This window comes from Phyllobates terribilis, unplaced genomic scaffold (assembly GCF_046119375.1).
Source record: "Phyllobates terribilis strain yellow unplaced genomic scaffold, ASM4611937v1 Scaffold_1__5_contigs__length_1240528914, whole genome shotgun sequence".
In the NCBI taxonomy this organism is placed as follows: domain Eukaryota; kingdom Metazoa; phylum Chordata; class Amphibia; order Anura; family Dendrobatidae; genus Phyllobates; species Phyllobates terribilis.
In genome coordinates this window covers 30825113-30851550 of record NW_027362761.1, presented here as the reverse complement: position 1 = coordinate 30851550, position 26438 = coordinate 30825113, and the positions used below count along the sequence as shown (strand labels likewise).

The following is a 26438-nucleotide window of genomic DNA, read 5'->3' as shown; positions in this document are numbered from 1 at the left end:
CTTTTACGTCCAACAGCTGGTATGTAAAACCATGCGTGCATTCGAATGCAACATTGTCAAAATTTCAAAGCAATTGGTGAGGAACTTTCGGAGATTTTAAGATTTTGAACAAACTAATATTTACTTTTTTATTTATATAGATTTTTTTTAATTTAAAAAATTTAATTTGCTGCAAATCACAGGTACTCCAATTGCCCTGAGAAGAGATATATATACCGTATTTTTAGGACTACAAGACATCTCCAGAATCCGATCTTTTCTCACTTTTGAAACTGCTAAAACTCTTACTGTCGCTCTTATTCACTCTCGTCTGGACTACTGCAACTCTCTTCTGATCGGTCTCCCTCTTACCAAAATTTCCCCTCTCCAATCTGTCCTGAATGCGGCAGCCAGGGTCGTATTTCTGTCCAGCCACTTCACCGATGCCTCCACCTTGTGCCAGTCATTACACTGGTTATCCATTCGCTACAAGGTCCAATATAAACTCATTGCTCTCACCCACAAAGCTCTCCACAGTTCTGCACCACCTTATATCTCCTCTCTCATCTCAGTCTATCGTCCTACACGTGCCCTCCGTTCCACAAATGACCTAAGACTAACATCCCCCATAATCCGAACCTCGCACCTCCGTCTCCAAGACTTCTCCTCGTGCTGCGCCAGTTCTCTGGAATGCTCTACCCCAGACGATCCTATTGATGCCTAGCCCTGATGTCTTCAAGCGCGCTTTAAAAACCCATCTCTTTAAACAAGCCTACCACCTCAAATACCCAGTAAACTAACTTTCCCCTGTTCCCTCCTAAATACTATTCAGAATCTGCTCCCTACTGTTCATCTGTCTCCACACCCTCCATGCACACAATAACTGCACTCGGTAATTGAGTATTGCACTTGAACATACAGGCTGATGACCGGATCATACAGCTTTATATGATAATCCCGACTTATTATAATTGCCAGACCTGAAATAACAAGCACTTTCCACCTATTGTGTCCCCCCATTTCCTTGTAGAATGTACAGTTATATGAAAAAGTTTGGGCACCCCTATTAATCTTAAGCTTAATGTTTTATAAAAATTGGTGTTTTTGCAACAGCTATTTCACTTTGACATATGTAATAACTGTTGGACACAGTAATGTTTCTGCCTTGAAATGAGGTTTATTGTACTAACAGAAAATGTGCAATCTGCATTCAAACAAAATTTGACAGGTGCATAAGTATGGGCACCCTTATCATTTTCTTGTTTTAAATACTCCTACCTACTTTTTACTGACTTACTAAAGCCCTTTTTTTGGTTTTGTAACCTCATTGAGCTTTGAACTTCATAGCCAGGTGTATGCAATCATGAGAAAAGCTACTTAAAGTGGCCACTTGCAAGTTGTTCTCCTGTTTGAATCTCCTCTGAAGAGTGGCATCATGGGCTCCTCAAAACAACTGTCAAATGATCTGAAAACAAATATTATTCAACATAGTTGTTCAGGGGAAGGATACAAAAAGCTGTCTCAGAGATTTAACCTGTCAGTTTCCACTGTGAGGAACATAGTAACTAAATGGAAGAACACAGGGACAGTTCTTGTTAAGGCCAGAAGTGGCAGGCCAAGAAAAACATCAGAAAGGCAGAGAAGAAGAATGGTGAGATCAGTCAAGGACAATCCTCAGACCACCTCCAGAGAGCTGCAGCATCAACTTGCTGCAGATGGTGTCACTGTGCATCGGTCAACTATACAACGCACTTTGCACAAGGAGAAGCTGTATGGGAGAGTGATGCGAAAGAAGCCGTTTCTGCAAGCACGCCACAAACAGAGTCGGCTGAGGTATGCAAAAGCTCATTTGGAGAAGCCAATTTCTTTTTGGAAGAAGGTCCTGTGGACTGATGAAACTAATATTGAGTTGTTTGGTCATACAAATAGGCGTTATACATGGCGGCAAAAATACACAGCATTCCAAGAAAAACATTTGCTACCCACAGTAAAATTTGTTGGAAGTTCCATCATGCTTTGGGGCTGTGTGGCCAATGCCGGCACCGGGAATCTTGTTAAAGTTGAGGGACGCATGGATTCCACTCAGTATTAGCAGATTCTTGACAATAATGTTCAAGAATCAGTGACAAAGTTGAATTTATGCAGGGGATGGATGTTTCAGCAAGACAATGACCCAAAACTCCGCTCCAAATCTACTCAGGCATTCATACAGAGGAACAATTACAATGTTCTGGAATGGCCATCCCAGTCCCCAGACCTGAATATCATTGAACATCTGTGAGATCATTTGAAGAGGGCTGTCCATGCTCGGCGACCATCAAACTTTACTGAACTGGAATTGTTTTGTAAAGAGGAATGGTCAAAAATACCTTCATCCAGGATCCAGGAACTCATTAAAAGCTACAGGAAGCGACTAGAGGCTGTTATTTTTGCAAAAGGAGAATCTACTAAATATTAATGTCACTTTTCTGGTGAGGTGCCCATACTTATGCACCTGTCAAATTTTGTTTGAATGCAGATTGCACATTTTCTGTTAGTACAATAAACCTCATTTCAAGGCAGAAACATTACTGTGTCCAACAGTTATTACATATATCAAACTGAAATAGCTGTTGCAAAAACACCAATTTTTAAAAAACATTAAGATTAAGATTAATAGGGGTGCCCAAACTTTTTCATATAACTGTAAGTTTGCGAGCAGGGACCTCACTCCTGATGTAACTGTTTAAGCTGTCTTACCTTGTATTGAATTTATCGTCTGTACATGTCCCTGCTTAATTGTAAAGTGCTGCGGAATATGTTGGCGCTATATAAATAAAAATTATTATTATTATTCTTACCCCCCCCCAAAAAAATTTTGGGGGGAAAATTGGGGTGCATCTTGTGGATCGAATGTAACTTACCAGGGGGCCAGCGGCAGGAGTCGGGCGATGCTGAGGGTCCTGCGCTTGGAGGAGGTGATGTCTGGAGGTGTGACGTTGCATGTCCCAGGGTGGTAAGAGTGGCTGCTTAACGGTCCTTGTCGGTGTGGGGGCTCTGCCGACATTTTGTGAAAGTCTGGAGCCCCCGCACTTCCATGTTCTCTATGTGGTGGACTCCGGGAAAATGGCCGCCCGAGGCACTGAGGTCTCGGGAGATTGTGGAAGTCCGGAGCCCCGGCACCGCCGAGGACAGTCAGACGCCCCCTCTTACCAGCCTAGGACATACAATGTCGCACCTCCAGACATCCCCTCCTCCAAGCACAGGACCCACAGCATCGCCTGCGATATCGCCCGACTCCTGCCCTGAGCACCGCTGAGCAGCCCTTTGTTCCAGCCTGGAATGGGAAACCCAGAATCACCCCGCAGCGTTTCACGTCCGAACACCTTCTGTGTCCCTGCTCCACCGCTGCCGCTCCTCGCCTGTAAATTGAATTCGAACTGTAAGACAGACCCCCATTTGACGCATTCAATTTTTTTCCCTATTTTTCTCCTGAAAATTTGGGGTGCATCTTGTAACACTTTGAGGACGCATAAGACTGTATCCAACCCATCTCGCACTCCTTAACGCAAACACAGCCCTAGGGCTCATTCAGACGTCCATGGATCTTGGTCCAAACTCGGACCTCAATTGATGGACTGGCTGCAACTCTCCTGACCCAGGCATGACAGCCTCATAAAAATATATGAAGCTGTCACGGCCAGTCCATGCATTGCGGTCCGAAATTGTACCGGAATCCAAGGACATCTGAATGAGCCTTTAGTTATGTCAGTCACCTCACCATAGAAACTGATAGTGCACGGTGATATTGAATGGGCACTGACAGACTTTTCATGTTTTTCAAATTTAAAAAAAAAAACACTCCCAAGAACCATCCCTCGTCATCATTTCTCATCAGGTAGACACTTCTGTGCACAACATTGATTGAATCTGACACGATCGCTGTCAGAGGTAACATCATTCTGCTGTGAGTGAGATGAGTGATGTGCCATATATTCCATATTGACCTCCACTTCCTCCCCACTAGTACACTTGCAGAAGCCAGTTGTGTCCTACACTTGGTAGTACTAATGCCCGCATGACTAGTGGTGATGCTTCTGCAGCTGCTAGCTGCTCCCATATACCTAGCCGTGGTATTTTATTTTATTTTTTTCTGTTCTTTACACTAACCTGTTCATGGCCATTGCAACTTTTTCTTTTTACTATACATTTTGTACAATACTATAATTGACATTTGCCAGTCTTGTCAACCTCAGTTACTCAACCCTTGCTAAAAAAAAGGGCATAATATGAATTGCAGGGTAGATAAATGGCAAAATAAAGGTACAGCACTAGCAATATAGCAGAAAGATACAGGTGGGTGCAAAGCCTCACAGGCAATACCAAACTTTGTAATAAGTCCAAGGATATCAATTCCGTGTGCTTTTACTGACCCATCATGTCAAGGGTGGCATAGTTTCGTCGCTAGAGACGAAACATTGCCACCCTTGACATGATGGGTCAATAAAAGCACGTTGAATTGATATCCTTTGAGTGCTGCCTCTATTTTTCTTGGACTTGCTGGGTAGATAGTTACATGTACAGAAAGCAAAATGTAGCAGCAGTATAGATGTGGCATGTACGGTATTGGACAAGTAAAACAAGCATGAGCACTTAAATGTCTACTTTTTTTTTTTCCCAATAAAATTCAACCCCTTCCCAAAAATACAAAATAAGAGATGCTTAGAAAGTACACTACCTACAACTGGGCGCTGTATTTGTGTGACCTGTACAAATCTAAATTTGACTAGTAAAACATATTCAAAAAAAATTGTTTGCAAAACACACATTTTGTGACATAAGGGGATTTTATTTGTATTTCTCAAAAGCATTTTTTTCCTCCCTTTACAAAAACTATTGCACAAGAACTGTAAGAATTGTGCTGCTGTCACGGGTGTGTCAGAGGTGACAGTCGCCCTGCAGTGGGTTGCAGGAGATCTCTACATTTGGCATTACAGACAGCTCCTTAGATAAGAGGCTGTTTTTAGGACCGAGCGGCTACCTCTCTTGCTAATTAGCTCTCTGGCCTGGGTGTATATATACCTGGTGTGTCTGAGAGGGAGTCACAGGCTATATCCATTTCAACTTGTGAAGCTTAGCAGGAGCAGTACTTCGTCACCTCTGGAGCTTGAGGCCGTGTGCTTATTTGAAGTTCATCTAAAACTAAGCCATTTCCCCTGTTTTGTCCACCCTTGTTGTCTATAGAGTTTAGTGGAGGTTGACTATCGCTCATCTCCTTCCATCCCTAGCCGTAGCCATACGCCAGGTAGAGTAGGGCGAGGTAGGCGTGCTGCGATTGCTGAAGAGGCAATATAGGAACGATAGTTGAGACAGGGTGATGCTAGACCAAACTAGGAGGTGGAGTGGAGACCTTCCCCCCCGCACACACACACACACACACACACACACACACACACACACACACACACACACACACACACACACACACACACACACACACACACACACACACACACACACCTTTCCTTAGTGTCTGGGCTCTCTTTCCCTCTTCCCTCTGTGTTGCAGAGTCTTTCCCACACCTGACGTGACATTATAGCCGACCGAGCATGTTTTGAAAAGGGGAAAAAAAAAAAAAAAACTGACATTTTAGGTTTTTTTTTTTTTCTTTGTGTGTTTTTGGGCGTGCTCCCTTTTTTTAAATTTTTTTATTTTTTTACTTTCTCCCTTGGATATGGGTTCAGTTGCAGAGCGGCCGCATAGGCTGTCTCTGGAGGTGAATGACCTCCGTGGGGAGGTATAGCAGCAGCATCAGCGGTTACAGGTCGCCAATATGGTGGTCTCTGCAGGTAGGCCTGTCCAGCCTGAACCCAAGGTTGCCCTCCCGGACAGGTTTTCAGGAGGTAGGGACAAGTTTTTTTGTATTTAAGGAGGCATTCAAATTGTATTTTAAACTTCGTCCCTACTCCTTCGGTAATGAAGAACAATGGATTGGTATTGTAATCTCTCTATTGCAGGGCGATCCTCAATCATCGGCGTTTTCGTTACCGCAGGGCTTGGTTTGTCTCCAATCCGTGAAGGGGTTTTTTCGGAGCTCTGGCCCTCATCTATGATGACCCTGACTGAGTCTAGGCTACGTCTCCTTCAGCAGGGGATTCGTTCAGTGGAAACATACAGTTCGGAGTTCTGTAGATGGGCAACGGATTCCAAATGGAATGACTCGGCCCTTAGAAGTCAATTTTGTGAGGGGCTAACTGAAAGGTTGAAAGATGCCTTGGCTGTATATGAAACTCCTCAGTCCTTGGAGGCTGCCATATCTTTGTCCATACGTCTTAATAGACGCCTTCGGAATAGACTGGTGCGACCACCTTCTCCGGGGCCTTCTTGCTGGGATTGTGCACCTCTGCCAGGGGCGCCGTCTGGGGGAGGTGGAGGAACCCATGCAGTTAGGGGGTGTCTCTACATCCTACATCTCCCCGGAGATTCGCAAGAAAAAGGCATATGTTTTTTGTGGGAAAAAGGGACACTTTGTTGGGACCTTCCTTCAATTCCTAAACAAAAAGAGACTTGATTAACTCTCGGTAATCTGGAGTTGGATAAACAAGGGGTGCATTTGTGGCCAAACTGCAGTTCCCGCTTTGTCCTGACAGCAGAGGTGGTGCTAGAGAGCAAAACAGAGAAAATGTCTGTGTTTGACAGTGGAGCCGGAGTCAGCATGGTTGATTCTGAGTTTGTGAAAACTCATGGTCTTGCTTGCTGTGCTTTAGCTGAACCTATTCCCATCTTTGCTATTGACTCGGCACCACTTGCACAGAAAGCATTTACTCAGATTGTACATAATGCAAAACTGAGGGTGGGGTCAGTTCATTGTCTAGAACATAGCAAGGGATGATTTTACAATCTTCCCAATCCGATTGTCTTGGGTATACCTTGGCTTGTTAAACATAATCCGTTGGTGGATTGGCAAACCGGGGAGATTATTGAATGGGGAGATTACTGCCATAACTGTCTAGATATTTCCATTGCTACTGTCTCTATGGAAATATTACCTGCTTTTCTGTCTGGTTTTGAGGACGTTTTTTCTGAGAAGGGGTGTCAGGATTTGTATCTTCATCGTGCTTATGACTGTCCTATTAACCCCTTAAATACCGGGGACGTATTAGTACGTATATTTGCGTACTGCCCGTTCAGTGAGGGCTGCTGCGCTGAGCCCTCACTGAACGGAGCACATGTCAGCTGATTCTTACAGCTGACATGTGCCCGCAACAGCCGCGGGTGGAATCGCGATCTACCCGCGGCTGTTAACATGTTAAATGCCGCTGTCAATCTCCAACAGCAGCATTTAACGCGCGCTTCCGGGTAGCGCGTCATAAGCCCCGCCGACCAGCAACCCCGTCACGTGATCGCGGGTCGCCGATGGGTGGGCATGACAACCCAGGGTCTGCAGCAGACGCCTGTGGTTGTCATGATCTTGTCGCTATGAGCGCCACCTAGTGGTCGGCGCTCATAGCACAGGACCATTTCTACTGCATGCAGGGGACCTGCTCGTCCCCTGTATGTAGCAGAGGCGATCGGATAGTTGCTGCTTCTAGTCTCCTATGGAGACTATTGAAGCAAGCAAAAAGTAAAAAAAAAAAAAAAAAAAAGTTTTTAAAAATATAAAAAAATATAAAAGTTTAAATCACCCCCCTTTCGCCCCATTCAAAATAAAATATAAAAAAAAAAAACCCCACATACACATATTTGGTATCACCGCGTTCAGAATCGCCTGATCTATCAATATAAAAAAAGAATTAATCAGATCGGTAAACGACGTAACGAGAAAAAAATTCTAAACGCCAGAATTACGTTTTTTTGGTCGCCGCAAAATTGCAATAAAATGCAATAACGGGCGATCAAAACATCGGATCTACCCCAAATGTTATCAATAAAAACGTCAGCCCGGCACGCAAAAAAATAAGCCATCAACCAGCCCCAGATCACGAAAAATGGAGACGCTACGGATCTTAGAAAATGGCGCTATTTTTTTATTTATTTTTTTTACCAAATTTTGGAATTTTTTTTCACCACTTAAATATAAAAGAACCTATACATGTTTGGTGTCTATGAACTCGTAATGACCTGTAGAATAAGAAGGGCAGGTCAGTTTTAGCATTCAGTGAAGGTGGTAAAAAAATTTTATAAAAAACAACTGTGGTATTGCACTTTTTTTGCAATTTTACCGCACTTGGTATTTTTTTTCCCGTTTTCCCGTACAGGATATGGTAAAACTAGTAATGGCGTTGAAAAGTACAACTCGTCCTGCAAAAATAAGCCCTCACATGGCCATATTGACCAAAAAATAAAAAACGCTATGGCTCTGGGAACAAGGGGAGCAAAAACGGAAAATGCTCCGGGGCTTAAGGGGTTAACCTGACCCCCGGAGCTAAACTACCCAAGTCCAGACTGTATAATCTTTCTGGCTCTGAGAGACAAGCCATGAAGGATTTCATTGCGGAAAGTCTGGGGAAGGAACATGTCAGACCCTCATCTTCGCCCGTGGTGGCAGGGTTCTTTGAAGAAAAAATATGGTGGTCTACGTCCCTGTTTAGATTTCCGGGAATTAAATCAAAGTACCATCCGTGATCCATACCCTCTTCCGCTGATTCCTGATTTGTTCAGCCAGGTTGTGGGAGCTAAGGTATTCTCCAAGTTGGTTTTAAGGGGAGCCTACAATCTGGTTAGAATCAGAGAAGGGGATGAATGGAAGACAGCGTTCAATACCCCGGAAGGTCATTTAGAGAGTCTGGTTATGCCTTTTGGTTTGACCAATGCACCTACGATTTTCTAGCATTTCATAAATGATATTTTCCATCATTTGGTGGGGAGGTTTGTGGTGGTCTATCTGGACTATATATTGGTTTACGCCCCTGATTTTGAGACTCATCGGGGGCATGTTTAACAGGTGCTCCAGATATTAAGGGATAACAAACTTTATGCCAAACTAGAAAAATGTGTTTTCTCTGTTCAGGAGGTGCAGTTTTTGGGGTACTTGTTGTCATCTTCAGGTTTTCGGATGGATCCGAAGAAGATCCGTGCAGTCATTGACTGGGAACATCCCGAGAACCTGAAGGCTCTACGTTTTCTGGGCTTTATTAATTTGTACAGGAAATTCATCCAAAATTACTCGGTGGTAGTGAAACCCCTTACTGATATGACTAAGAAGGGGTCTGATTTTTCCAACTGGTCAGATGCTTCCCTCCAGACTTTTTCTTCCTTAAAGAATCATTTTGCCACTGCACCTATACTCATTCAACCTGATGTTTCTCAACCTTTTATTGTGCAGGTCGAAGCTTCGGATGTCGGGGTTGGGGCTGTGTTGTCTCAGGGTTCGACCCCTGGTAAATGGCGTCCATGCGCCTTCTTTTCTAAAAATTGTCTTCGGCTGAGAGAAATTATGACGTGGGTAATGGGGAACTTTTGGCGATCAAATTGGCGTTCGAGGAATGGCGACATTGGTTGGAGGGGGCGGTCCATCCTATTACTGTTATTACTGACCATAAGAACCTGTCATATCTCCAGTCAGCTAAACGTCTCAACCCTAGGAAAGCCAGATGGTCCCTGTTTTTTACTAGGTTCAATTTTGTTGTCACTTTTCATCCAGGGGTCAAAAACGTCAAGGCTGATGCTTTGTCCCAGAGCTTCCCTGGTGGTGGTGACCATGAGAACTCTGCCCCGATATTACAGAAGGGGGTAGTCGTTTTGGCTCTTTATCCTGAACTGGTGGGTGAGGTGTTGGAGTCTCAGGGGGACGCCCCTGCCTCCTGCCCTTCAGGAAAGTTATTTGTACCATCTGATCTGCGCCGTAAAGTGATCAAGGAACATCATAACTCTGTGCTTGCTGAGCATCCAGGTGATAAGGCAACCGCGGACCTCCTCTCTCGTTGTTTTTGGTGGCCGGGGTTTCATCGGGATGTAATTTAACATGTAGATGCTTGTAGTATTTGCGCACGTTCTAAGGTTTCGCATACCCGTCCACCTGGTACTCTTCTTCCGCTACCACTCCCTAGTAGGCGATGGACACACTTGTCCATGGATTTTATTACTGACCTACCGGTTTCTGCAGGCAAAGTGATGGTTTTGGCCGTAGTAGATAGGTTCAGTAAAATGGTTCACTTCGTCAGATTACCTGCACTTCCCAATGCCAAGACTCTTGCTCAGGTGTTCTTAAATGATATTGTGAAGCTTCATGAGGTTCCCTCCGATGTGGTGTCTGATCAGGGGACCCAGTTTGTTTCCAAGTTCTGGAAGGCATTCTGTTCTCGACTGGGGGTGCAGCATATTTGTAATTCCAATCCAGGAAGACATATGCCATCTTCACCATATCACTGAGTCTGGCACTGGTATATGCTGTTACCTATCTCTCTCTCCCCCTATCAACTGAATCTCTGTATTATTTCCAGACAATTACTCTTCTCTTCACTGTTGCAATTGTACAGCATATTACTGTGTGTATTTGTCCAATGTTTTACAGTTTTGTCTTCCTAACTTTCTGAGCTGTAAGCTCTGTTCTACTCCCACTATCCTAAAATGATTGCTATATACCCTGCCTACATTTTTTTGCAAGCTATGAATCTCCCTTCTGATTGGCTGCACTATGCCGTGTGATGTGATAGCTGCAAAGCACTAGGCGGAAGCTTGCGTGGTCAACCTTATGTGACTGATACAATTTTCTACAATGTGTTTAAAAGACAGCGGGCAATCCATGACTTGAGAATGTAATAGGTTTTCAACCCAAATTCCGTTGGCATCTAATTGATTGGATTCTTTTATACTTAAGTTGTTTTTTTTTTTTTGTATTTTTTTAGGAGGAAGTGTCTGAACCTGCACAGATGTCTCCCTCCCTGACCTCAGGAGGGTCCACTGATCTCTCCCCACGCTTTGCGGACTGTAAGTATATGCAATAGGACTTTGTGAGTAATTCCTCCACTCTACATACAGACAGTTTATTTTCTATGGCAGATTCACACTTGTATTTCAGTGATAACATTCACACTGATGAAATTTGGCATGCACTTGAAGCTATTCTTGGAAAGCCCATTGTGGCCCTCAATGTAAGAATATTATAGAGGGCTCATTCACACACAATCACAAAAGGATATTCTTGTACAACTTGGAACAGAACCAAAAAACCCCAACAAAGCCACATTTGATGTCGCTTTTCACTGCCATAATTAGGACTCTATAAGATAATGAGTCCAGGAGACAACCGTACAGGTTTTTACACCTTTCATTTTCAGTAGCATATATCTAAGGTGACATGGAAACAATCAAGTGGGCATTTATAGAAATACATTGTCGCTACTCAGACACGTATCAGCTACTAGTCCTCATGAGAGTATTGCTGCATTAGAATCCAAACAAGTTTTCCAAATCCAACATTTTACCTACATGACATCAAAAGGAGACATGTCATTGGAATAATTTTTTTTTTATTTTTACTTTTTCTGTTTTTGTTAGCCTATTGTGACTTTAGCTGTGATCCAGGTTACACAGGCAAAGACAGGTATATGTAGCTGCTGCATCGCAGTGCAAAACAACCTGTTTGGATTTTTGAAAACTTGTCTGGCACGGTACTCTAAGGGTTGCAATGTGACCCCACTCACTTGTATTGTGCTGCGATGCAGTAGCTACATGTCACGTTCTGTGGCCAGGTGACCGGTGTCGCAGCCAAAGTCACTGTGCAGTCCCAGTATAATATTAGATGTCAGCACAGTCTCTATTATGTATTGGACAGATTTATAATGTTATTCGTTAGAAACTCCACTCTGTAGTACTGGGTCAAGATTAGTGCCAGGCCATAGAGACCCAACACTTTCTTAGACAAGTGAATACACTTTTTATTATATATGAATGACTTAAGGAATAGAGCAGTATATTGCTAATCAGATGTATCATATGGATATCCATGTTACTGCCTAATAAACGACTATTGAGGGACAGATTGTCCAATAGATAATTAAGGGAGGAAACTGCAAAGCAGAAAAAATGACAGTCAATTTTTGTGATACCTTAAACAGCCACAGACCACTGTCACCTCGACGCGCGTTTCAGCACGAGCCTTTCTCAAGGGGCGAGAAAGGCTCGTGCCGAAACGCGTCAGGGTGACGTGCACAGTGGTGGAATTCTGATAGCGGTCTGCAGCAGTTTAAGGTATCACAAAAATAGTTTGAGCCTATGTCTATAGATATATGCAATCATATGTTTATCACTAGGCATGTGAGCCTTATCACTCAGTTACTAGCTTTGGTGTCCATATAAAAGATAATCATTTCATAGTTGTACTAATTTTGTATAAGATTCCATCTATGATGCTGGCCCTGAGTTGTTTGCTGTATGACCACTATACAGTGGGTACGGAAAGTATTCAGATCCCTTTAAATTTTTCACTTTGTTTAATTGCAGCCATTTGGTAAATTCTAAAAATTTCATTTTTTTCTCATTAAAGTACACTCTGCACCCCATCTTGACCAAAAAAACCCCCCAGAAATATAGAAATTTTTGCAAATTTAATAAAAAAAGAAAAACTGAAATATCACATGGTCATAAGTATTTAGACCCTTTGCTCAGTATTGAGTAGAAGCATCCTTTTGAGCTAGTACAGCCATGTTTCTTCTTGGGAATGATTCAACAAGTTTTTCACACCTGGATTTGGGGATCATCTGCCATTTTTCCTTGCAGATCCTCTCCATTTCCGTCAGGTTGAATGGTGAACGTTGGTGGAAAGCCATTTTCAGGTCTCTCCAGAGATGCTCAATTGGGTTTAGGTCAGGGCTCTGGCTGGGCCAGTCAAGAATGGTCACAGAGTTGTTCTGAAGCCACTCCTTTGTTATTTTAGCTGTGTTCTTAGGGTCATTGTCTTGTTGGTAGGTGAACCTTCGGCCAAGTCTGAGGTCCAAAACACTTGGTGGAGATTTACAAGGAGTGGACTGCTGCTGGAGTCATTACTTCAAGAGCCACCACACACAGACGTACCCACACTCTGTTTGTAATGACTCTATAGGAGTTTCACTTTTTGTATTGAAAAACTGAAATTAACTTTTTGATATTCTAATTTAGTGAGAAGCACCTGTATATGGGCTTACTCCTTATATATTTATATAATCAGGTATTCTACACACCTTTTGGCATTCTCTGAAGCAATGATGCAACAAATATTTCACACCTGGATTTGGGGATCCTCTGCCATTTTTCCTTGCAGATTCTCTCCAGTTCCGTCAGGTTGGATGGTGAATGTTGGTGAATTTTCAGGTCTCTCCAGAGATGCTCAATAGGGTTTAGGTCAGGGCTCTGGCTGGGCCAGTCAAGAATGGTCACAGAGTTGTACTGAAGCCACTCCTTTGTTATTTGAGCTGTGTGCTTAGGGTCCTTGTCTTGTTGGAAGGTGAACCTTTGGCCAAGTGTGAGGTCCAGAGCACTCTGGAAGAGGTTTTCATCCAGGATATCTCTGTACTTGGCCTCATTCATGTTTCCTTCAATTGCAACGAGTCATCCTGTCCCTTTAGCTGAAAAACACCCCCATAGCATGATGCTGCCACCACCATGTTTCACTGTTGGGATTGTATTGGGTAGGTGATGAGCAGTGCCGGGTTTTCTCCACACATACCGCTTAGAATTATCACCAAAAAGTTCTATCTTCGTCTCATCAGACCAGAGAATCTTATTTCTCATAGTCTGGGAGTCCTTCATGTGTTTTTCAGCAAGCTCTGTGCGGGCTTTCATAGGTCTTGCACTGAGGAGAGGCTTCCGTCTTGCCACTCTGCCATAAAGGCTCGACTGGTGGAGGGCTGCAGTGATAGTTGACTCTATTGAACTTTCTCCCATCTCCCTACTGCATCTCTAGAGCTAAGCCACAGTGATATTGGGGTTCTGCTTTACCTCTCTCACCAAGGCTCTTCTCCCATGATTGTTCAGTTTGGCTGGACGGCCAGGTCTAGGAAGACTTCTGGTGGTCCCAAACTTCTTTCATTAAAGGATTATGGAGGCCACTGTGGTCTTAGGAACCTTGAGTATTGCAGAAATTCTTTTGTAACCTTGGCCAGATCTGTGCCTTGCCACAATTCTGTCTCTGAGCTCCTTGGGCAGTTCCTTTGAGCTCATGATTCTCATTTGGTCTGACATGCACTGTGAGCTGGGAGGTCTTATATAGACAGGTGTGTGCCTTTCCAAATCAAGTCCTATCAGTTTAATTAAACACAGCTGGACTCCAATGAGAAGTAGAACCATCTCAAGGAGGATCACAAGGAAATGGACAGCATGTGACTTAAATATGAGTGTCTGAGCAAAGTGTCTGAATACTTATGACCATGTGACATTTCAGTTCTTCTTTTTTAATAAATTTCCAAAAATTTCTACATTCTGTTTTTTTTGAGTCAAGATGGGGTGCAGAGTGTACTTTAATGAGAAAAAAATGAACTTTTTAGAATTTACCAAATGGCTGCAATGAAACAAAGAGTGAAACATTTAAAGGGGTCTGAATACTTACCGTACCCACTGTAAAATTCTGTGACACACCCATGGTGTTAATATGATCACTACACCCTTAGATGAATTCGTTGAGCGGTGTAATTTGTAAAATTAGATCATTTATGGGAGGTTCTGCTGTTCTGGCACGAAAGTGGCTCACCCATTGGTTCATGGCACCGGCAAACTAGAACAGTAAAATCTGCACTATAATATGGCACTCCTTCCCTTCTGAGCTTTCCACTGTGCCTCAAAAGTATTTTCCGATTAATGCAGGGTATTGGCGCAATCAGAAGAAATTGCACAACAAACTGTGAAGTCCATTTTTTTTCTATTAGCCCATATCAAAATTAAAAACCTGTGGCTATAACAATATTTTAGCGGTAAAAAAAGTGATTATTGTTTCTTCAACGCTAAGTGGTATAAAATTCTGTGAGGAACATGTGGTGTAACCTTCACTGCACCTCTAGATTAATTCACTGGGGGAGTGTAGTTTGTAAAATTGGGTTAGTTATGGAGGAGTTCTGCTGTTCTGGCACCTCAGGAGCTCTGTCAATGTAACATGGCTTCAAACCATTCAGCAAAATCTGAGCTTTGGGGTATTGGCGCACTCAGGAGTAATTGAGTAACAAATGGTATGGTCCATTTTTCTCCTATTATCCCTTTTTAAAAATTAAAAACTTGTGGCCAAAACAACATTTTGGTGGAAACAATGGTAATTTTCCATTTACTTAGCCCAATGTTATACAATTCTGTGACTCACCTGAGGGTTAAAAATGGTCACTGTACCCCTAGATGAATTCACCAAGAGGTGTAGTTTCCAAAATAGGGTCACTTATCGGGGGTTTCCACTGTTTAGGCACAGCAGGGGCTCTTCAAACGCAACATGGCGTCCGCTATCTATTCCAGCTAATTTTGTGCTCCATAAGTCAACCTTCCGAGCCATTTTGTTGGAAAAATGAAAAATTGCTAATTAACTTTTAACCCTTCTAACTTCCTAATAATAATAATAATAATAAAAAAAAAAAAAAAAAAAGTTTTGACAAATGATGCTCATATAAAGTAGACACGGCAAATGATGTTTGTTTTTTTGTGTGACATAGCTATCTGATTTAAGGGCATAAAAATTCAAAGTCAGAAAATTGCAACACTTTTTTTTCCTTGTGAAATTTTCAATCTTTTCACAAATAAACACCAAACATATCAACCTAAATTTGCCACTAACAAAGTACAATGTGTCATGAAAAAATACTTCATTGTCATGAAGAATCACTGGAATATATTGAAGCGTTCCAGAGTTATTACCTCATAAAGTGACACTATTCTGAATTGTAAAATTTGCCTCATCAGGAAGCTTAAGAGGCTTGAGGATAAAGAGGGTGAAAAGTTATGTAAACCACATATGAGTTCAAACTACTCAACACACCCCTAGATGGTTGTAGTTTCTAAAATGTGGTCGCTTGTAGGATTTTCTGCTGTTTTGGTACCTCAGGGGCTCTGCAAATGAGACATGGTGTCTGCAATCTATTCCAGCCAAATTTACATTCCAAATACCAAACGTGGCTTCTTCCCATTCGGGCCCTGCAATGTGTCCAAACAGTACTTTCTGACTACATGTGGGGTGTCACTACGATTGGAAGAAAGTTGGTAACAAACTGTGGGCTCCGCTTTTTCGTGTTACCTCATACAAAAGTGAAAAATGTGGGGCTAATGCAACATTTTCGTGAAATTGAAATTTTTCAATATAACGACTAGTGAGTTTGCCTAGCATGCTCTGGTATGTTAGAGAGCCACAAAACATGTGGGGATTGACCATGTTTGTCAGGCAATTCCCGCATGTTTTGTGTCTAACAGCCAAGGAACATATGGCTGTGGGGACACGAACATGTCACTCAAGCACCAGCGATAATACTCTGCATACCTGAGCACTCTAGGCGAACTTGAGTAACAAGCACTTGCACTCATCACTAGTAATGACCTAATGTTATCAAATTCTGTGTTGTACTTGTGTTTCCAAAATGGGAGTCAGTTATTTTTTCTGCTTTTTAGGCACATTAGGGACCCTGCAATTGTGACATGGCGCCCGCAAGTTGTGTTCCAAAATTCAAATCGTGCTCCTTCCCATCCGAGCCCTGCTGTTTGTCCAAACAAACGTTTCTGACCACATGTGGAGTATCAACGTGCTCAGAATTAGCTGGGTGACAAATTGCGGGGTCCATTTTCTTGTGCTAATCCTTGTAAAAGTTAAAAATTTGGGTCTAAAGCAACATTGTAGAGGAAAAATTTACATTTTTCTTTTTCATTCCAAAAGGGTTAAGAAATTCTGACTGCTGTTTTAAGTATTTGAGGGGTATGGTTTTGAAAATGGTATCGACTTTGGAGCTTTTCCAATGTATAAGCCCCTTCAAAGTCCACTTAATCCCTTCAACCTGGGCGATTTTCTGTTTGTTTTTTTTTGTATGTTCACTATACAGTAATGCATGTATGCAGATACCAAACATGCAGTTTTGTTTTTATTTAGAGAGAAAAAAAATGATTTGTCTCCATTTTCCGAGAACCATAACATTTTTTTAATTTTTGGGCTATGGGGCAGTGTGAGGACTTATTGTTTGCACCCTGAGCTGACATTTTTATGATCTCATTTTGGAGTAGATACAATGTTTTGATCACCTTTTATTGCATTGTTGCGGCGGTCAAAACGTCTAATTCTAGCCTTTGAAATTTTTTTTTCGTTACGCCGTTTACCGATCAAATTAATCCACTTTATATTTTGACAGATTGGACTTTTATGAACGCAGATTTTTTTTCTCCTTTTTTTCACTTTTTACTGTATTTGTTAGTCTTTTTAGGGAACTTGAAACTGGGATCGTCTAATCGCTTGTGGTAACATAGGGCATCAGCACTGCTATACTTAACAGAAATCACAGTCTCCTATGAAGGCGAGCCGCCGCCTGGCTTTCACAGGAGAATTGTAATTACATTCACAGGGGTCATCAGTAGACCCCCGGCTGTCATTACCCCACAATAACATCACGGGTGCGCCATTGGGAGCGTGGAACGACACATGCCCCCATGCCGGCACATGTTAAATGCCAGTGTCAAAGATGGACAGTGGGCTTTAACAGATTAATATTCGCGGCTGTTAAAGGCAAATAATGGCCAATTAATTCAGCCATCATGTGTGGGGAAAGATCTGGGCTCTGTGCGCGCCCGCATCACAGTCAGTGACACGACTTTTGATTTACACGTATGCCAAAATTGTGAGAACGATAAGAAATGTTTCTGTAAAAATTGCTGTTAAACTTTTAACCCTTCTAACATACCAACAAAATAAAATATTTGAAAAAATTATGCAAAAGTAACGTAGACATATTGGAAATGTTATTTATTTTGTACAGCATGACTATCTGGTTTAACTTTTAATGACCAGGCCAAATTTTTTAAATCTGACCAGCGTCACTTGATGGTAATAACTCTGGAACAGCTCAACACATCTCAGTGATTCTGAGATTTGTTTTTTCGTGACATATTGTGCTTCATGATGGTGGTAAAATTTCTTCGATATGACTTGTTTATATGTGAAAAAAATGGAAATTTTGCAAAAATGTAGTAGGGAAATATATATATATATATATATATATATATATATATATATATATATATATATATATATATATATATATATATACAGTACAGACCAAAAGTTTGGACGCACCTTCTCATTTAAAGATTTTTCTGTATTTTCATGACTATGAAAATTGTACATTAACACTGAAGGCATCAAAACTATGAATTAACACATGTGGAATTATATACTTAACAAAAAAGTTTGAAATAACTGAAAATATGTCTTATATTCTAGGTTCTTCAAAGTAGCCACCTTTTGCTTTGATGACTGCTTTGCACACTCTTGGCATTCTCTTGATGAGCTTCAAGAGGTAGTCACCGGAAATGGTTTTCACTTCACAGGTGTGCCCTGTCAGGTTTAATAAGTGGGATTTCTTGCCTTATAAATGGGGTTGGGACCATCAGTTGTGTTGTGCAGAAGTCTGGTGGATGCACAGCTGATAGTCCTACTGAATAGACTGTTAGCTGCTTTTTTCTTGCCATAATACAAATTCTAAGTAAAGAAAAACGAGTGGCTATCATTACTTTAAGAAATGAAGGTCAGTCAGTCCGAAAAATTGGGCAAACTTTGAATGTGTCCCCAAGTGCAGTTGCAAAAACCATCAAGCGCTACAAAGAAACTGGCTCACATGAGGACCGCCCCAGGAAAGGAAGACCAAGAGTCACCTCTGCTTCTGAGGATAAGTTTATCCGAGTCACCAGCCTCAGAAATCGCAGGTTAATAGCAGCTCAGATTAGAGACCATGTCAATGCCACACAGAGTTCAAGCAGCAGACACATCTCTTCCACAACTTTTAAGAGGAGACTTTGTGCAGCAGGCCTTCATGGTAAAATAGCTGCTAGGAAACCACTGCTAAGGACAGGCAACAAGCAGAAGAGACTTGTTTGGGCTAAATAACACATGGAATGGACATTAGACCAGTGGAAATCTGTGTTTTGGTTTGATGAGTCCAAATTTGGGATCTTTGGTTCCAACCACCGTGTCTTTGTGCAACGCAGAAAAGGTGAACGGATGGACTCTACATGCCTGGTTCCCACCGTGAAGCATGAGGAGGAGGTGTGATTGTGTGGGGGTGCTTTGCTGGTGACACTGTTGGGGATTTATTCAAAATTGAAGGCATACTGAACCAGCATGGCTACCACAGCATCTTGCAGCGGCATGCTATTTCATCCGGTTTGCGTTTAGTTGGACCATCATTTATTTTTCAACAGGACAATGACCCCAAACACACCTCCAGGCTGTATAAGGTCTGTTTGACCAAGAAGGAGAGTGATGTGGTGCTACGCCAGATGACCTGGCCTCCACAGTCACCAGACCTGAACCCAATCGAGATGGTTTGGGGTGAGCTGGACCGCAGAGTGAAGGCAAAAGGGCCAACAAGTGCTAAGCATCTCTGGGAACTCCTTCAAGATTGTTGGAAGACCATTTCCGGTGACTACCTCTTGAAGCTCATCAAGAGAATGCCAAGAGTGTGCAAAGCAGTCATCAAAGCAAAAGGTGGCTACTTTGAAGAACCTAGAATATAAGACATATTTTCAGTTGTTTCACACTTTTTTGTTAAGTATATAATTCCACATGTGTTAATTCATAGTTTTGATGCCTTCAGTGTGAATGTACAATTTTCATAGTCATGAAAATACAGAAAAATATTTAAATGAGAAGGTGTGTCCAAACTTTTGGTCTGTACTGTGTGTATGTGTGTGTGTATATATATATATATATATATATATATATATATATATATATATATATATATATATATATATATATATATATATATATATATATATATATATATATAAATTATTCTTGTACCGCGTTAGCTAGTAGATAGAAAAATATTTAGATTTGAGAGTCCTCAGTGGTTGATACCTTTTAATCGCTAACTGAAAAGATGGTAACAAATTGCAAGCTTTCGAGACCACCTTGGTCTCTTCATCAGGCTGGTATACCACAAAATCTGACCTGATACCAGAGAGTCCAAGAATAGGGACATGCTATATGCTCCCCAAAATCCACAAATCTGGAAATCCAGAAATACCGATTATTTCATGTGTGGGCACCCTTACTGAGCAAGTTTCTGGATGGGTAGAGTGTGTTCTTAAACCACTGGTAAAGACTACACCCAGCTACATTCAGGACACGACAGACTTACTGACTAAACTAGCAGGAATAGGTCCTCTACCAGAAGGAACCATCCTGGCCACCATGGATGTGGAATCTTTGTACTCTTAATACCCCACACCAGGATGGATTAAATGCCTGCAAAATCTTCATCGAAAATACAGGAATTGTTGCTGATTCTGTAGTCAAACTTACAGAATTCATCCTCACCCACAATTACTTTGAATTTGATAACAACATATATCTACAGTAGACTGGTACAGCAATGGGAAGTAAAATGGCTCCACAGTACGCAAATCAGCAGCAGAATGGAAGGAAGGGAGACACAGACATTACTAGTGGGTAGGCGGAGCCCACACAGGATAGAACACCTCAGATTACAAAAAAGTGTTGACCGGCCCCTCCAGCTTGGGCTCCTCCTACTCCAGCTCCCCAGTCTAAAATTTGAGATCGCAGAGGATAGTCGCTGCGGGAGAAGGTTTGCTGTGTTTAGCTTACAAGGGTGGTCAGCTGTTTGGGTCTGACCTCACGGAACTGATTGCTAAGGCCAAGGCAAAAGAAACGGCCTTACCGCAGCGAAGAGCTGTGGCTTCTGCGTCTGGCAAGTCTAGTGTCGGTAGTAGTCGGCGGCCCTTTCGGCCCAGGGGACGGTTCGGTCAGCCCTCTTGGGGATCGGGTCGTCCCTCGTTTTCAGGAAAAAAGACCTCTCAGAAATCCCGCACTCCCTGGAAACAACTTCCGTCAAGACAAACGGGAAGCTGACAAAAAGCCTGCTAAGGCGGACTGACGCCAGGGTCTCACTCGAGGGTCCTCGAGTGGGGGGGTCGCCTGCTCCAATTCGAGTCGACTTGGGCGTCCCACTTTTCAGACGCCTGGGTGACGCGGGTTGTGTCGGCAGGCTATTTCATAGTTTCTTTCTCGACCCCCGGACAGATTTTGCCAATCTCGCATTCCGTCAGAGCCCGAGCTAGCTGCCGCTCTACGGCGGGAGGTCGATTCCCTTCTGCAGAATGGTGTGGTGGTGCCGGTTCCGCCGGAGGACTGGGGAAGGGGGTTTTACTCCAACCTCTTTGTGGTCCCCAAAAAGGAGGACAAATTTCGCCCCATTCTGGATCTCAAAAAACTGAATCTGCATGTCCGGACCCGGAAATTCCGCATGGAGTCGCTTCGCTCGGTTGTGGCGGCTCTGTCGCAGAACAATTTTTTTAGTGTCAATCGATATTCGCGACGCTTATTTGCATATTCCCATCGGAAGGGCCCACCAGCGCTTCCTACGTTTTGCCATAGGTCAGGACCATTACCAGTTTGTGGCCCTGCCATTCGGGTTGGCCTCAGCGCCCAGAGTTTTTACAAAAATTCTGGCACCTCTCATGGCGATCCTTCGAAGGCAGGGGGTTACAATTCTTCCCTACCTGGACGACCTTTTGATTGTGGCGTCCACAGAGGAGGAGGCGATGAGGGCTCGCAACCTATCCCTTCAGCTCCTGGAGGACTTCGGATGGCTAGTCAATTGGAAGAAGTCATCTCTGGAACCGTCGCAGTCTATCCTGTTTTTGGGGATGCACTTCGACACGGTACGGGCAGTGGTGTCCTTGCCTCCGGACAAGCAAGCAAGTCTTCGTCAACATGTACGGGTTATGAAGTCTTCGACAGCAATGTCCCTTCGAAGGTGTATGCGCCTTCTGAGTTTGATGGTGGCGTCAATGGAGGCGGTCCCACTTGCTCAATTTCATTCCAGGGGTCTCCAAATGCTCATTCTGACCCGTTGGGATCGATTGCAGGCTTCGCTGGATCGCAGTGTCATCATCTCACACAGGGTGAGTGGTTACATCAAGAAGCGTTATCCCAGGGGAAGTCCTTCCTTCTTCCACGGTGGTCGGTCATAACGACCGATGCCAGTCTGACGGGCTGGGGGGGGGTCTGGAACGATCTCTGGGTTCAGGGAGTATGGTCGTCAGAAGAGTCTGTCCTGCCGATCAACATCCTGGAGTTGAGGGCGATTTTCCTTTGCCTCCAACACTGGACGGTCCCTTTAAGCGGTCTGCCAGTCCGAGTGCAGACAGACAACGCGACAGCGGCCGCGTATATCAACCATCAAGGTGGGACGAGGAGTTCCAGGCTCATGATTGAAGTCTCTCAGATCATGGTATGGGCCGAGGCCAGGGTTCCAGCCATCTCCGCGATTCACATCCCAGGAGTTCAGAATATCACGGCGGACTTCCTCAGTCGCGAGAAGGTGGATCCCGGAGAATGGAGTCTTCATCCGGAAGTTTTTGCATTGCTGTGCTCCCGTTGGGGAACTCCCCAAGTGGATTTGATGGCATCCAAGTTCAACGCCAGGTTACCGACGTTAATGTCCAGGTACAAGGACCCGGAGGCTGTGGCGGTGGATGCTCTAGTGGCTCCGTGGGACCAATTCGAGCTGATCTCTGTGTTTCCGCCGATATCCTTACTTCCTCTGGTGTTACGTCGGATCAAACTGGAGATAGTCTCGGCTATGTTGGTGGCCCCAGATTGGTCAAGGAGGACGTGGTTCTCAACGCTGGTGTCGCTTCTGGCAGCGCCTCCGCTTCCACTTCGCCCGGACCTGTTAACCCAAGGGCCCATTCGTCATCCGGACCTGAAGTCTCTGTTTTTGACGGCGTGGCTCTTGAGACCGAAATCTTGACCCGTCAAGGATTTTCAGCCGAAATCATTGCCACTCTGCGAGCGGCCAGAGGTCCTGCTACCACTAGGATTTATCACAAGACTTGGGAAGCCTTCTTCTCGTGGTGTTCGGGTTCTTCAAGGAACCCCAGGATTTTTTCCATTCCCAATTTGTTGGCCTTTTTGCAGTATGGGCTGGACAAGGGTTTGGCAGTTAGCACCCTGAAGGGTCAGGTTTCCGCTCTATCCTTGCTGTTTCGGAAGGCTATCGCCTCGCGTAGGGACGTACGTTCCTTTTTTCGCGGGGTAACCCGTCAGTTTCCGCCGCGGAAGGCACTTGTGACTCCTTGGAGGCTCAATCTTGTCTTGGAGGCTCTTCAACATGGGCCTTTTGAGCCTATGGACTCTGTTAGCCTTTCATTGCTTTCCTGGAAGGTTGCCTTCCTGGTGGCGGTCACCTCTTTGAGAAGGGTTTCTGAGTTGGCGGCTCTTTCTTGCTCGCCTCCTTTTCTGGAGTTTCACCCGGATCGCGTAGTGCTTCGCACACGGGGCAACTTTCTACCTAAGGTGGTGTCACAATTTCATGTTAACCAGGATATTGTGTTGCCCTCGCTCTGTCCAGAACCGAGGAATGCGAAGGAACGGGTCTTGCACACATTGGATTTAGTGCGGGCGTTAAAGTTCTATTTGTCTATTACTCAAGGTTTTCGGAAGTCTGACTCACTTTTTGTGATTCCAGCAGGTCGTCGTTGTGGTCAACGAGCTTCCAAGGACACTATATAGCTCGATTGGATTCGGTCGGCCATTTTAGAGGCTTACCGACTTAAGGGCGGGCCTTGCCCAATTAAGATTCAAGCTCACTCCACGAGAGCTGTGGGTTCATCGTGGGCTTTTCATCAAGGGGCCTCGGCAGCTCAACTCTGCCGGGTGGCTACCTGGTGCTCCGTCCACACTTTTACAAAGTTTTATAAGGTGGACGTCAGTGCTTCCGCTGATGCTGCCTTAGGACGTAGGGTCCTGCAGGCGGCTGTAGTTTAGGTTATCTCTTTAACTTGTGTTTAGCGCTGGTTGCGCATTTATCTAAGTTCTTGGGAATCTGCCTCTGTTGTTTTTTTCCCACCCTTAATTTCTGGACTGCTTTGGGACGTCCCACTAGTAATGTCTGTGTCTCCTTTCCTTCCATTCTGCTGCTGAAAGACGGATTTTGGTAAGAGCTTACCTGTAAAATCCTTTTCAGCGAAGGAAGGAAGGGAGACACAGCTCCCTCCCATGGCAGAAGTGTGCTGTTGTGTTTTCAGATGCGGCATGACCCTTCTCTGATGGCGGTTATCTGGGCTGGGGTTGGCGCGCTAAGGCTCTGTTCCAGCATTGCCAGCTCATCGCAGTGGTCAGGTCCAGTGAGTAGTACCTGGGACTGTGTGGTTTTTTCTGTTATATGCATAACCTGTCTTCTTGCTTTTTTCTGAGTTTTTCAGAAGGGGTTGTGTTGCTCCGCTGGTGTTAATTGCTCTTCCTTAGCTTGTGTACAGACTGGGGAGCTGGAGTAGGAGGAGCCCAAGCTGGAGGGGCCGGTCAACACTTTTTTGTAATCTGATCTGTTCTATCCTGTGTGGGCTCCGCCTACCCACTAGTAATGTCTGTGTCTCCCTTCCTTCCTTCCTTCGCTGAAAAGGATTTTACAGGTAAGTTCTTACCAAAATCCGTCTTTTCATGGCCAACCGTGAAAGTGACTTTTTGTCCTCATGTCCCATCAGGCCTATGGCCCACTATCATTTCATTGATGATATTTTAATCATCTGGACGGGTTCTGAGCAACAGCTGAAGACGTTCCATGAACACTTTAATCGATTTTGATCCCACCATCAACCTAACACTCAACTACTCCTGTACTGAAATTAACTTTTTGGACACCATCATCAAGCTACAGAACAATGAAATAGTCATCCTTGTACCGGAAACCAATCGACCGTCCTACATACCTTAAATGGGACAGTTTCCATCCAAAACACATAAAAAACTCTATTGTTTACAGCCAAGCCATCAGATACAATCGGATATGTTCCAACCAGATGGATAGAGACAAACACCTTGATGGCCTCAGACAGACCTTTTTGAATCAGGGCTCCCATCCAAGAACAATTGAGAACCAGATTACAAGAGCCACCAGAATATCAAGGAATCATCTCCTACATTACAAAACCAAACAATAAAGCAACCGGGTGCCTTTAGTAGTCGACCTACAATCCAAATCTGGAGGCGCTAAGGAGAGCTGCACGGAAACTACAACCCTTACTACAAAAAGATGCCCGATTGCAATCCATATTTCCAGAACCCCCACTTCTGTGTTTCAGGCAGCCCCTAAATCTAAGAAGCATCATTGTCAGAAGCTCCCTGTCATCTCCTCCAGCTACAGGTACCTTTCCTTGCTAACAGAAAAAATGTAAAACCTGTCCGTTTATAATGACCACAGACAAGATAAAGATCCCCAATTCACATCAGGACTAAGATCCCAGGTACATTCAACTGTATCACATCTAATGTACAGTCATGGCCAAAAGTATTGAGAATGAGACAAATAGTAATTTTTCCAAAGTTTACTGCTTCATTTTTTGTAATGGCAATTTGCATATACTCCTGAATGTCAAAGAGTGATCAGCTTAACAGCAATTACTGTACTTGCAAAGTCAATATTTGCCCAGAAAATGAACTTTAACCCCCAAAACACATTTCGACATCTTTGCAGTCCTGTCTTAAAAGGAGCAGCTAACATCGTTTTAGTGATTGATCCATTAACATAGGTGTGGGTGTTGATGAGGACAGGGCTGGCGATCAATCAGTCATGATTAAGTAAGAATGACATCACTGGACACTTTAAAAGGAGGCTGGTTCTTGGTATCATTGTTTCTCTTCAGTTAACCATGGTTATCTCTAAAGAAACACGTGCAGCCATCATTGCACTGCACAAAAATGGCCTAACAGGGAAGAGTATCGCAGCTACAAAGATTGCACCTCAGTCAACAATCTATCGCATCATCAAGAACTTCAAGGAGAGAGCTTCCATTGTTGTCAAAAAGACTCCAGGGTGCCCAAGAAAGACCAGCAAGCGCCAGGACCGTATCTTAAAACTGTTTCAGCTGCGGGATCGGACTACCAGCAGTGCCGAGCTTGCTCAGGAATGGCAGCAGGCTGGTGTGAGTGCTTCAGCACGCACTGTGAGGCGGAGACTCTTTGAGCAAGGGCTGGTTTCAAGGAGGGCAGCAAAGAAGCCACTTCTCTCCAGAAAAAACATCAGGGACCGACTGATATTCTGCAAAAGGTACAGGGAGTGGACTGCTGAGGACTGGGGCAAAGTCATTTTCTCTGATGAATCCCCTTTTCGATTGTTTGGGACATCTGGAAAACAGCTTATTCGGAGAAGAAGAGGTGAGCGCTACCACCAGTCTTGTCTCATGCCAACTGTAAAGCATCCTGAAACCATTCATGTGTGGGGTGGCTTCTCAGCCAAGGGAATCGGCTCACTCACAGTCTTGCCTAAAAACACAGCCATGAATAAAGAATGGTACCAGAATGTCCTCCAAGA

At 43.8% G+C, this 26438-nt stretch overlaps 1 protein-coding gene across 1 annotated transcript in view; it reads left to right on the top strand.

The window, feature by feature from the left end:
- Positions 1–26438, top strand: part of LOC141148949 (mesoderm induction early response protein 2-like) — a gene marked incomplete at its 5' end in the record, with an annotated part of 150417 nt that overhangs the window by 4342 nt on the left and 119637 nt on the right. The window contains one exon of the mRNA XM_073638165.1: positions 10806–10887. Within this exon, the coding sequence (XP_073494266.1) occupies positions 10806–10887 (82 nt within the window). The remainder of the gene's footprint in view (positions 1–10805; positions 10888–26438) is intronic.